This window comes from Microtus oregoni, unplaced genomic scaffold (assembly GCF_018167655.1).
Source record: "Microtus oregoni isolate MIOR12 unplaced genomic scaffold, Mior012 000023F_ref0000262, whole genome shotgun sequence".
NCBI classification, from domain to species: domain Eukaryota; kingdom Metazoa; phylum Chordata; class Mammalia; order Rodentia; family Cricetidae; genus Microtus; species Microtus oregoni.
The window spans coordinates 13,582,152-13,595,572 of NW_024543082.1; the positions used below are offsets into that span (position 1 = coordinate 13,582,152).

General features: G+C 37.2%; 1 protein-coding gene across 4 annotated transcripts in view; it reads left to right on the forward strand.

Annotated features, from left to right (window-relative positions):
• Positions 1-13,421, forward strand: part of Bbx (BBX high mobility group box domain containing) — a 245,700-nt gene that overhangs the window by 159,318 nt on the left and 72,961 nt on the right. For all 4 annotated transcript variants that reach the window (XM_041672947.1, XM_041672945.1, XM_041672949.1 and 1 more), the window contains 3 exons: positions 118-288; positions 5,318-5,560; positions 11,884-12,079. In XM_041672947.1, coding sequence (XP_041528881.1) covers positions 127-288; positions 5,318-5,560; positions 11,884-12,079 — 601 coding nt within the window. In that variant the 5' untranslated portion in view covers positions 118-126. The remainder of the gene's footprint in view (positions 1-117; positions 289-5,317; positions 5,561-11,883; positions 12,080-13,421) is intronic.

Genomic DNA, 13,421 nt, shown 5'->3' on the forward strand with positions numbered 1-13,421 from the left:
ATTTAGAAATTAAAATTATAACCCAATGAGAGCTAACTGGACAAAATTAAGTAATTTTAATCAAACTGACTTTGGTTCATATTCACATTCTCTCCATCTTTTGCACTCCTGCCCCAGGTCACAGTGATGAAAGGCAGTAATAGAAATAAAGAACATTCATCAGAAGGAGAAGGGGCTGGAAAACGACCAAAACGGAAGTGTCTTCAGTGGCATCCGTTGTTAGCCAAGAAACTTCTTGATTTTTCAGAAGAGGAGGAAGAAGACGAGGAAGAGGAAGATATTGATAAAGTAAGCCTTCCATTAAACCATATATATCTCAAGTATATACTTAGGCATGAATCATTTTCTAAAATAATAATTTTATGTCTTCTGGGACTCCTAAGTTTAACTTTCATTGTTCCTTCTCACAGTTTAGAGTAAAAGGATTCCTTCCCTAGGAATTCTATCAACTCACTGTGATAACAGAGATGCAGATGGGGCTCTTCATGAAGCTTAATGTCCTCACTTGGTTCCCCTGTCTTTGCTTCCAGCCCAGCCTTGCCTCTTGTTGTTAGACCATTTCAGAGATGTTCTTAGTCTTCATTGCTGTGGCCCTTGTTGTATCTGACTGTACTTAATCCCCTCCCCGAAGTCTCTGTGGCCTCATTTCTTCCAAGTTCTTTTCTGGAACATCCCTTTCCTATGTATGAACAGTTAGCTCTAGGACTTGGTATAACTGACTTTTCATTATTTCAGTAAAGAACTTCATCCTTGAAGACTTGGGGCCAAGACGTTGTATTTTAAAGTCGGGATTTCTTCATAGCACTCATAAATATTTGCCCTGTGGTTTTAGCTGTGCACTTGTTTTGTCTTCTCTTCTGCCTCAGAAATGAGTATGGTATTTCTGGCTCATAGCAGAAACACAATATATATGTGTGTGTGTGTGTGTGTGTGTGTGTGTGTGTGTGTGTGTGTGTGTGTATATATACATATATGCTGAGTGGAGGGACAAAAAGCATGTATTTGTCACCACAGATTTTACAAATATATGGCTTTGGTGTTTTTCAGGCTGTTGACATTTACTCACCAACTTTTTAATAAAAACAAACATCTAGCAGAACTCATCTTTTTATGAGGAGTGAGCTCATTCTCACTGTAAGCCATAATATCGACATTAATCTGCTCATGAGACATGTTTCAGTGCCCATTTAATTTCAAGATTAGTTTTGGAAGGGGATCTTCAAATCATGGCACTCTTGTTTCAGGAAATTGCTGACTTTATGCTTCGTTTGACTTTTCTGATTCATTTGCTCTGTTGATTACTTGGTCCTTGAGGTTGGCTCCTCTTTCCATGACAGCATCCCCTTCTATTTATACAGCTTCCTTCACCTCCGTTCCTTCCTGATTTTTTTCAGTTGATTTTCTTTTTTGGTTTTTCGAGACAGGGTTTCTCTGTGGTTTTGGAGCCTGTCCTGGAACTAGCTCTTGTAGACCAGGCTGATCTCGAACTCACAGAGATCCGCCTGCCTCTGCCTCCCAAGTGCTGGGATTAAAGGCGTGCACCACCACCGCCCAGCTTTCAGTTGATTTTCATATATTACTTTACCCTCAAATATTCATTGACTGAGTCAAGAGGATTAAGAATTTGAGGCTAGCTTTGTAGTAAATCTTGTCTCAGCAAACAAAAGTAATTTGTTTCCGAGCTTGTAATCTTGATCTCTGTCTCCATCCTGGATTTTTATCCTGAACTCTGAGCTCATATTTCAGACTGTCTCTCTATCTATCTGTCGGTCTGTCCCTCTGTCTGTCTGTCACTCTATCTATCTATCTATCTATCTATCTATCTATCTATCTATCTGTATCTATCTCTCTTTCTAGTTTGGGTGTGTTCAAACCTAAGTTTCTTCTTTTCTCCTCCAAATCTTCTATATTTTCCCTTTCTCAATAAAGGCCACTGCAACATTTTCATAATACTTATTTCATCTAATTTTCCCCAAGCTTCCCCTCTTTCCATCCATCTATCCACAAATCCTTTCAGACGTTCCTTTTATAACATGTTTTCTATGTGACCCCTTTTTAATATCTCTTTTGAACTCTCTTTGTGCAAGCCACCACTACTTGTAGCAGAGATTATTTTATTCCTGCCCATCTTCCTGCTTCCATGCTTCTTTTGTATTGTCTAGTCTGCAGAAAGCAGTCACACGGATCCTTTGAAAATGGAAGGCCGGTCATGTCACCTCCCTCCTTAACAAGGGCAGGGATTTTTGTATTCCCTGCTCTGTTAGAACAGGGCCTGGAGCATGGCAAGTCCCAGTAAATAGTTGCTGAGTGAAGGATTAAAGTCATTAGATCCTTTTATTCTGTCTTAGAAATGTTCCTGTCCCCCCTTTATTCTTAGAAATTTTGCTCATTTATAACTCGATCATTATCCCACTGGCAGGTGTCCACCGAGCTAACAATAGCTACTTCAAATGCAAGCTATCCATCACTATTTATTCTGCCTTTCCCAGGATCATTTTTCAATTTTCAAATCCATTTAAATGCCAATCACTCTTGGTTTTATCTTGAATATTATTTCTGTTCTCATATCCTATTCCTGTTCCTCTTGTCTGGATTTCTGCTATCTCTTTTTTTCTAGACATTGGAAGTAAACTTTTAATTGACTTCTCAAGGTTTGGTTGCTTATGATTTTATTCAAAAGAACTTGTGTGCAGTACCAGCAGCAGCTCTTTGTTTAAAATACAAATGTCTCTTGCTTCGGAAATTTACTCAAGGCTCTACATTTATTTTAGGTACTTGTCTTGTTACTGCAACAAAACACCTGACAAAAGCAACACAAGTTCCAGGGCATGTAGTGTGTCGTAGCAAGGGAAACACAGCAGCAGTGGTAGGAGGCAGCTCTCCCAAGCTCACAGTAACGAGAGCATTAGATGTGTTCTGCTCCCTTCCTTCTTTATTCAGTCTGGGATTACAGCTCAGAATCGCTCCACCCAAATTTTAGGGTGCATCTTTCCATCTCATTTAACCTAACCTAAGAAAGTCCTTAAACAGAGATGTCCAGAGATTTGTTTCTATAGTGATTCTAAATCCTGTCCCGTTGACAGAACCATCATATCATTGTATCTAGCTTAGGTATCTGTATTTAAGAGATGCTTGGTAAACTAAAGTCCGCTGGTTTTTTATCTTCATTTTCTTTGATTTACAAATTTGCTCACTTTTAATTTGATTAGTTTAATGAAATAGCTATAACATTAGTAGTAGTTAAGGATTTTTTTGTGACAGTTTGTTTCAAATCAGTAGCTGGTGTATGGGTTTAAATGCCCACTTATCAGCATGGCATAGCACATTATTCCTGAAATGGTCCATATTTCTTATTTCCTTACTTGACAAACCTTATTATCATTTTCTTGTACCGTAGAACTATGTGTGGATGTTCCAATGAAGCTTCAGGCCCCAGTTCTTGCTTCTCCACACCTTCCAGCTAATCAGCCAACATGTTCTGATTCAGCTTTCAACACCTTTATTTACAAGAGGTTATCAGCGCATTGCTTTGTAATTTATTTGTCTATATGTACTTACATAATGAATTTTATTCCTATCTTTTCTTTAGCTTCATAGTTTCAAAATACCAAATAAATGTCCTTTGAAAATTCAGTTAACTGCTAGTAATTATATATATAAAATGAAGAAAAAAATCTGTACTCTTTATTTTCAAGTCAGCCATAGTTTCAGGACTTTATTATTTATTTGATCATAATTGATGGCCAATTTGTTATATTTGCAATATTTACTTAAAAGTAGTAACTTGTGACTGGTAAGATGGCTCAGAGGGTAAAGGAACTTACCATGCAAACCTGGCAACATAAAAATTGACGGAGAGGACCAACTCAATGAAGTTGTCCTTTGACCTTTACAAGCATGCTGTGTCAGGGTACCAACCTCTTATCATACACACAAACACATACACTCTAATAATAATTTTTAAAAGTGGTAAATTTGAATAAATATTTTCCTTCTACAGTTTTGTTAGCTGTTGCCTGGCAAATATTGTATAAAAGAGCACAGTTGCCGTCTAGTTTTGGTTCTAGCACTTCTTGAGAATTGGCTAGAGATATGAACTTTTAGGTCCCACTTCCGAGCCAAAGAATCAGAAACTCAAAGCCTAGCAAACTTTTTTTTTTTAACAAGGCCCCAGAGAGTTCAGTCTACTGAGTATCAGAACTGCTGCCTTTCTGTGTAATACAGACTGATGACTACCTTGAGCCTTCTTGGCTTTGACTGTAGAACAAGCAATGAAAGACATGAACTTACACAATCTGGATTTCTGTACACGACTGCATTTGTTTCTAGGAAAATCACAGAATTATTCTTCAGTTTTAGAAATACTGCAGTCTCACTATTTTCTGAGATTCCGCGATCACAGATGTGCTTCATGGAATGTAGTATAGCACTCATTTGCTGGAAGCATTACAGGAAGCAGAGGAGAAAGACTAGACCATAGGCCAAAGTGTACCAGGCCTGAGAATGACTGGATTCACAAGGGCAGGGAGTAGACAGATTCAGTATGTATGGAAGTCCTTGCAGACATTGGGCAGTGATAACAGAGTGCTTAGAAAAGAAAGATTTTAAAAATAAGGTGACTGCTTAAGCCTATGGGAATTTATCCTTATTGCCCTAACATCTTGGAAGATAAGACTGATGTTTACAGGATTAAAGATGCTTTATGAAGTTCTTGTAAACAATTATGTTAAATACTTTATGTAAGAAGCTCTTCTGTGTCATGTGCAAAAGTCTGGGTGTTTTGTATATTTGCTTTTAATTATATTTGCTTTCATGATAAACTTTCTCATGTTATTAACTTTCTTCAGTACCACTTTTTGAAGAGCAGAAAGAGCTAATATATATGTACTTTATGTGGATATAATTAATCTTGAGGCCCATAAACCACAAAATAATATTTTTTTTCACTTAGCAATTGGCTAAATGTTAATACCAGATGAGTTGGCCTCTGTAGTTATAAAGGTAAATAAAAGACTTTTATCCCCAAATGGTTCACTCTTTAGTGAGAGAAAAAAGGTAAGCAGTATCAACACAATGCAATACATGGTGTAATAGAAATACAACACAGATTGCCATAGAAACTAAACAGGACACATGTAAGTTAGTTATCATCCACCAAGAGTAGTCAATGATTTTTTAAAAAATTACTTTTTCAGTTTCTTAGATGTTTAAGTAGAGCTAAGAAAAAATACAATTGCAAAACAAAAACCGATTGCTAAATCAAAATAGTTTGAGCTGTGTTAAGTATATATATGACTTTTGCTTTGGTTGGTGATAGGTTCATCTTCTTGAGGCGGATGGCCTAGAGCAAGATGTTGGTGAAACTGAAGATGATGAGTCACCAGAGCAGCGAGCTCGGAGACCAATGAATGCATTTCTTCTATTTTGCAAGCGACATCGCTCTCTAGTCCGACAGGAACACCCAAAGCTTGATAACCGAGGTGCTACCAAGATACTAGCTGATTGGTGGGCTGTTCTTGATCCAAAGGAAAAGCAGAAATATACAGACATGGCCAAGGAGGTAAGTTGCAAGGACAAGGTGTGACAGTGATTATGGACACCCAGTTCTGTAACTCTTCCACAGCAAATCTGCAGCAGCCATTGCTGACACTGTCATCTTCTGTTGTCATCAAATGCGATTGTAAAGATGACAACCTCAGGTTCGGTTTTTCTTATCATATCACAGGAATATATTATGATCACGTTATGATGTTAAATAACTAGTGTGTGTGTGTGCTTGTGCGTGTGTGTGTGTGTGGTCTCAGATTTTTAAAACAATTACCACAATAAGAAAGTTGGACAAAGATTTGTATGCCTTCTAAACTCTGTTGTGTTTTGAATAAAAACAATTTTTTGTAAACACAACTGTTAAGAGAGATGCTTTGACTTGTTTCTGTTCTGAAAAATAGTGCAACATGAAGATTTAAAACTAATATACGGATGAATGACAATAGAACAGGGTGTACTGTGACATATGCATGCTCACAAAAACTGTGAACAATAATAATTGGTGAGAAACATTTCCACATGGGAAGAATATTAAGAAAGGTGGCACATTTATTCCAAAATGATAGCAGTAACTAAATGTCTTCAAAAAGTTCTGTACTATATTTGTTTCTACATTAATATGGGATCAATAACGCTCATTGTCCACATCTATTATGAGTGGATTTAGTTCTAAATGAGGCATAGGTACTGTATTGTGGTTAAGTCTGAAAGGAATAGTTCTAATATTATTTTCTTAGAGTTTCAACTTGCAAAAAATTTTCATTCATGAAAATCCCTGCCACCCCATTAACTTCTGAGGGGAAAAAAATGAACCAGCAGGGGATAAAGTAATGTAATTTCAAGATATTTTATTAGACATCTCAGTATGTGGAAAAATAATGCCTTCAGTTGACATGGTTTTATTAAGTTGTTTAATAAGGAATCCTCCAACATTAAAATTTCTTTAAAAACATACAGGGAAATTTGAATCCAGAGTAAATGATTCAGTGTTGCTGTGTAATTAATGATCGCAGAAGGCTTTAGGAATTTACTAATTGTTCAAGATAGACTTTTAACTATGCTGGGCATCTATAAAATTTAAAATCAATTACAGCAACTTACGTGATTTTAAATGTTCCAATAGATTTCCACAAGCCTAACAGTAATTAACAATAAACTCTTCTCATTAAATAGGTTTATATCCTTTCATACTCATGCTTATATGATAAAGTAAACAATTATCTGGAGCCTCACAGTGAGCTGCATGTGCTTCCTATAATTAAACGCTTGAGTTTGATTTTGGACAACATGCAGCATATTGCCAATATAGTGTTTGCCTCTTCTTAAATACAGCTAATTTACAAACCCAATAGGTGGCCACTTTTAAGAGGAGGACCTATTATTTTTGCACAGGAAATTTTTTATTAATTACTTAATTAGCTTCACAATATTTGCCATTGTGGCACTATAATGAAATCTATTTAGGTAGCCCCCTGCAGCCTACAAGTGGAAACCAGAATGTCCCACGTTGCATCTTGCCTTGTTTATAGTTACTCATATAAAATATTGTCTCATTTCTACTCCATAGTCTAATCGATTCAGCTACTTCCCAAATTATCACACAATTGGTCTCTGGTGGTTATTTCTTTCAGCTTATTTACTTAGTGTTTCATAGTTACATTAAAGTACATGTAATCGTGCTGAAGCCTTTTTTGTTAATATTGCAGCCTTAATTGGAATGTCAGTTCAGTCAGCCAATGCTTATTAAGAAGTTTCAGTAGTCAGATTTTATGGTAGTTGGTAGTGATACAAAACTAGACACAAAGAAGCCTCTGGTCCCCAAGCCCGGGTCGTTTCGAAAACTACTTCAGGTATAACTTTTCAACTTTGAACCCTCAATTTTGAATATTTTACTAAACACATGACATTCTTTCAGCACATGTGTGAATATGAATGCTTTACATTTATTTGCCATCTGAATCCTTCCCTTTATTAAAGTGAGAATAATTTACCCACAGGGATAGCCTGAGAATGTGTCCTGAGGCATTTTGGTTATTGTGCAAGCATCATGGTTTATTTACTCAACTAATACCTTTTACTGCACAAGGCTCTGCAGTCTTAGGAGACCATTATTGTGGCATGTAGTTGACTAGAACATTAGTATATAGTTTGTACTTTTCTCTTTCTGATTTTAAAAGAAGCATATCTTCAAAAGATGAAGTAGCAATACAATTTTTCTTTTTCTATTCATGACAAGTCTTGGTTTCTGTGAAGGAAGTACAGATTCATATTCCCCCCTCCTCAACTCTGTATAGATTAGCAGCACTTCTCCCCGTGCTCTGTACAGACTAACCCCCCCCCGCCTCCACAAACACACACACACACACACACACACACACACACACCAGTTACTGAAGAAGTTAGCACCATGCTCTGCTTAACTCTGACCTGGTTGTATGTTGTAATTTCTGCCTGCTGTTGAGGGAAGGCCCAGCTCTAACAACTAAGTATGGAGGGAGTTCCTTCAGCTCCTCATGGTGGATATGATTATAAGAAAAAAATGTGTGTTAGGACTCTTTGGTCAAATTTCAGATAATTTTCTGTATAACCAGTTAACTGATCTGGTAGATTTTACTTCATATATTTGTAGCAGCAGAATCTGTCTTTGGTTATTCAAGTGTTCACAGAATGTCTATTCTAGAATCTCACCAGGATCGCCATCTCTTTTCATTTTGCAGATCTAGACTGTAAATAATAACTAGAAACACTAGTGAACACTGAGTTAGTACTCCAAATGCAACTAAAATTAAATAAATGGAGAAAATGTTTCATTAATATTAAGGTACATTGTAGATCAAATTTCCATTTATGCAATGATCTGGAAAGCATTTATTGTTTGAGACCCCATTTTAAAGCATTAACATAATAGATTATTGTCTTTTGTTATATAATAATGCCATTGTCAGATATAAAGGAGGTAAAAAACGGTGACAGAGGGTATGCATTTAGTGACAGTACTGAATAACAAAAGAAGCAGCAATTTCTTTTTTGTTATTCTAACAAAATACAATAGTGGTTAGGGCCAGGAAAAGAGTGTCAGCATTCCTGAATGCCTTCTATCAGTGCACAACTCTCTGTAAAGCAAATTTACAATAGATTATTTAATCAGCTGGAAATTTGTAGGAAAAGTTGAAGGCCATAAGGTGAATTTTGATTTTCATAGAATTTTGAAAATCAGTATTTTAGCAAAAGTCTAGATATGTGTGAGAATTTTTCATCAAAATCTTAGGATCAATAATCTGTGATTGATGCTCCTGGAAGATAAATGAGCTTCCCTCTCCCCTCCAACCTGGCCCTGGATGTCTGGATAGATGGGGCCTATCTCTTGAGGCCTTTCGCTCCTGTGATGATGGATTTTGTTCACCTGGTTGACCTACATGGCAATTATTACACTTGGCTATTTGCTCCGGACTGTATACCAGGTCTCCCAGCATTACTTCTTTTCCCTGCCTCCTTTGTAATCTCTTTTCTAGTAACCTTGTCCTAACAAATGACAAGCTTTTCCTGTGTCTCTGAAAAGCTGAATCAGATCAAATGATTGATGAAGAACCAAGTTCCAAGGACATGCAGGCATCTTTGCTCTCCGAGGCTGCTCTTGCCTCCGAACTTTCTTGCAGTCCATAATTTGTATTGGTTTGGTGTTTTCTGTAGATAAATTTATGTGGTTTTTTTTTGCCTCAGTCATTCACAATTTTAGCCCTTCTGATCAGTATATACTTGACTAGGGGTCTAGTGTTGTATTTCAGCGATAAGATGGGTACTAAGCATACTGAGGCTCTGGGTTCAATCTCCAACAACAAACAAAAGCTAAAAAATAAAAATGTTATGTGTGTGTATTGAACATTTATATTGAGTTTAAGAGTCTGCACAATTCATATTGTGATTTAGTTAGAGTATTATCCTTCATAGTAAATTGTCTAAAACATCCCCCATATTCCAGGCCTTTCTCTTGCACTCATAGGAAACTTGCTGTTCTGTAGACCCGTCGCAAAAACCATTTTTCATGCTTGAGTTAGGGCAAGGATTGTAGACCATGTGTAAACAGAAATGCTTGTGAGGTAAATTGTGAATTGGAAGCAGCATGAAAGGAGGGACTCCGCTTGATTCCCCCTCTTTCTGTTTCCAGTGTCTAAGAAGAGTGTCTTTGCAGTGAAGGTGCAGAGGATAGAGACAAAAGGATGAAAATGATTGTAAGTGCTGATTGTTGGTGCTTTATGCTATCTTCAGCACTATCATAAATTAGCGTAAGGCGGCCTTCATTAGTATCAACTGATAATTTATCAGGATGACAGTATAATTTCCATTATACTTGATTTTTACTGAAACAGATCATTAAGTGATCCCTAGCAATGTTACTAGTGAAGGATGTGTCAAAAAACTGAATATGAAGAGAAGGGCACTCTCAAGGAGCAAGAGATTCGGGTACTAACGCCATCCAGTCTCTTTCACAGCTGGTGCTTTCTGCTTAGAAAATTTTACCTACCAAAAAAAGATGATTTTATTTCTCATGATAAATTTATTAGTAAGTTTCTTTGAACGTTCAGTTACTGGCACACCTTCCCCATGCACCTTTTATTGAGGCATGATAATGATGCATGTGTCTGCTCCTTGCCTTTTCACCCCGCCTGCCATTTATCACTTTCTACCATCAGACAGCAGGCAAGGTTATTTGTCTGCTTCAACTTAATATGTAAATTCCCCATTTACAAGAATTCACTGTGGCAGTGTGTCTTCTTATGTCAACTTTGATGTTTCCAAATTCATTCTGCTATACAGTTGTAAATTCATTTGGTGCCGACCTAGTGTCTTATTTTACTTCTTTATTTTTACAAAAAAATAGAACTAAAAACTAGAGTGGTGGCTAAGTAGTTATAAGAGTTCTTGTGTTCTAGTGTTCCCAACACCCACACTGGGCTGCTTACAACCATCTGTAACTACAGGTTACTGACGCCTCCAGTGTGCAAATACTCACACAGAGACACATACACATAATTCAAATAAAAGAAATCTTTTTTAATTAAAAGAGAAAAATATTACTAGACTTTAGGGGCCTATGTGCTTTTTTTACACACACACCCCTATATGTTAATAGGTAAATTTATATGTTATACATAAAATAATTTCAGAAAATGAGTTAAGATAGCATTGGGATAAATATCATTCATTGTTAATTAATACTACATTATTACCTACATTATAGCTTTTATTTATATAGGGGGAGCATTGCTTAGATTAGGTATTTTTTCCTTATACCTTTCCTCAAAATAGTACCTTTTACCTCTTGTCTAAAAGCAACTTGGAGCTTAGAACACATTACCATTGTAAAAGGTAAGCCTGCGAGGATGAAAAAATTGTGTTAGATGGTCATGGGGGTGTACGCCTATAACCTCAGTACTTGGGAGACTGAAGCAGAGGATTGTGAAATCAGAACCAGATTATATAACCAAATTGTTTCAAAAATGTGCTAATAAAATAATCTGATAGTGATATTTAAAGAATATATAGGAAATATTTTTTAATTAAACAATATAGCTCTGAGAAGGTATGGACGTTAGGAAAGAGGTAGTGGATTTAGAAGAAGGGATAAAGGGAGGAAGCAACATAAAAAAGGGTGAGTGTAAATCTAAAGCTTGTGATGGATTGATTACAGCATGTCACATCAGAGGTTGTAGAGATGGGGACTGAGGTTTGAATCCAAGCATTCATATGGAAGCTCATAATCATCTCTAGCTCCAGTTCCAGGGCATCCACTTCTCTCTTGTAGCCTCCATAGGCACCATGCATGCAAGTGATACCAAAACAGCTATCTGAAAAAAAAAATTCACACATGTACACACAATTTTTAAAACTTTAAGAGAAGAAATTGGTGCTGTGCACTTTTGACAGTGACCCGAAGCATAGATGGTGCTGTGCTGTCCTTTAAGGCCCACAGAGGACACTGCTCTATGCTAAATGCCTGCAGCTTGTTTTATCCTCGCCTTTTCCACCCTCAGAGCCCTGGGCTCTTTCTAATACAAAAGCCTCCTCTGCCACCAAAGTCAGACAACTTTTTAAGAACAAGAACAACAAAAAGAGTAGAACATTCTGAGTGTCTGATTCCCGTATTCTCGGCCCACAAGTTAGATAACTCCACCCTGTCTCTAGATCTTGGTGCGTGACACTGTCATCTTCTCTAAGCAGAGCCACTGAAATCATGGAATGTGGTTTCCTCAGTCATAATCTGAATGAGGGAGGGAAAAGGTAAATGTTGTTGAACTTCTGGGTCTGGATGTTAATTAAGCCCTCATTTGTTTATAGTATAAAGATGCATTTATGAAAGCAAATCCTGGCTACAGATGGTGCCCTACTACAAACAAGCCTGTAAAATCGCCAACACCCACTGTCAATCCACGGAAGAAACTTTGGGCCTTCCCATCTGACTCTTCAAGAGATTTGCCAACCCCCAAGAAGGCAAAGACAGAAGAAATTCCTCAGCTTAACTTTGGAATGGCTGGTAAGTTTCCACAATTTGCACCTGTTCTTTTTAAAGGACAGAACAATGCACCAAGTGTTTTAAACAAATAATACAAATTTGAGAAGACCAAAATTTTTGACCAGTATGAAACTCTGGCAAATATGTAGCCTATCATGAGGTATTAGGGCATGGTATACAAAGAACTGAAGACATGCAGCCAAGTGTACATGCTGTGGAGATCCTAATATTGGCAGTATGGAAACGTCACCGCAGTTTGGAGCCTGTCAGGAAATGTTATACTAACAAAATAAATCTGTCGCCCTCCCTCTCTTCCCTTCTCTCTCACACACACCTCCTCCCAACTATTAAGCAGAGTAAGCACTGGAGTTATGGGTATTTAAAGACCCACAGTTACTTAGATCATCTGAGTATCTTATCCATGAACAAATCCATCCAAATCTGAGATGAACCTTAAAGAGAACCCCCACCCTACCCCTTCTTCGATCCCCATTAATGTTCACCTTTAGCAAACTTAAAATTCCAGATGGTGCCATTTGCTATTTTACTCTTTGGGTGTTAAGGAATGCTAATGCATTTATGACCATGAAATAAAACATTTACATTTTTGCCCAGAATGGCTAGATCTTTCCTCCTATTGAGTGTAACCAAAAGAGGATTTTGCCAGGAAGAAATTGGGAGGTTGAATAAGACAAAAGCAGGGAAGTTCGTACTGAGCTTGAGTTCCTATGCCATATTACAAGAAACTATTTTTCAGAGTCCTAAACCATTTACAATATTGGAAGGTTAGTAGGGATGCAGTTGAGCCATACTGTGATTGTAAATTCTTTTAAATGCCCAGTAGTTTGCACAAGCCTTCATAGTTCAATGTTGGGCTCATAATATGAAAAGTACATGTGATATAGGATGAATGCCTGAAGAATGAAGCAACGTATGGACATATCTTTGGGAAACAAAGTATTCAGGTGATTGAGTGCAGTGTGTGTAATGCAATTCCAGAACAGTTCTCAACATGTGTCCTGAAAACCCAAAGCAGAGCTGTTCCTGTGTTAGCTGTCATTTTGCACAGTGCTAGCTTCAGCCCACTTGGTACCGGTCTTTGTGAAGTGTCTGGACTTCCCAGATTATGGTGGTTTTGTCTGAGACCAAGAGTAGATGGATTGATGGCTAAAGTCGAAACTCTCTTTGATTGCCATTTAGCGTCTATTGCTATTCTCTCAATTCTAAATCTGTTACTTCGTGTAGAATTTTCATTTTGAGTTTTCTTTGATGGTTCATCACAAACCAAACAAGAATTGTATGTAAATTATAGAAAGTGTGTAAATACATCTTTTAGTAACAATGTTTCTGACATTTATTAATT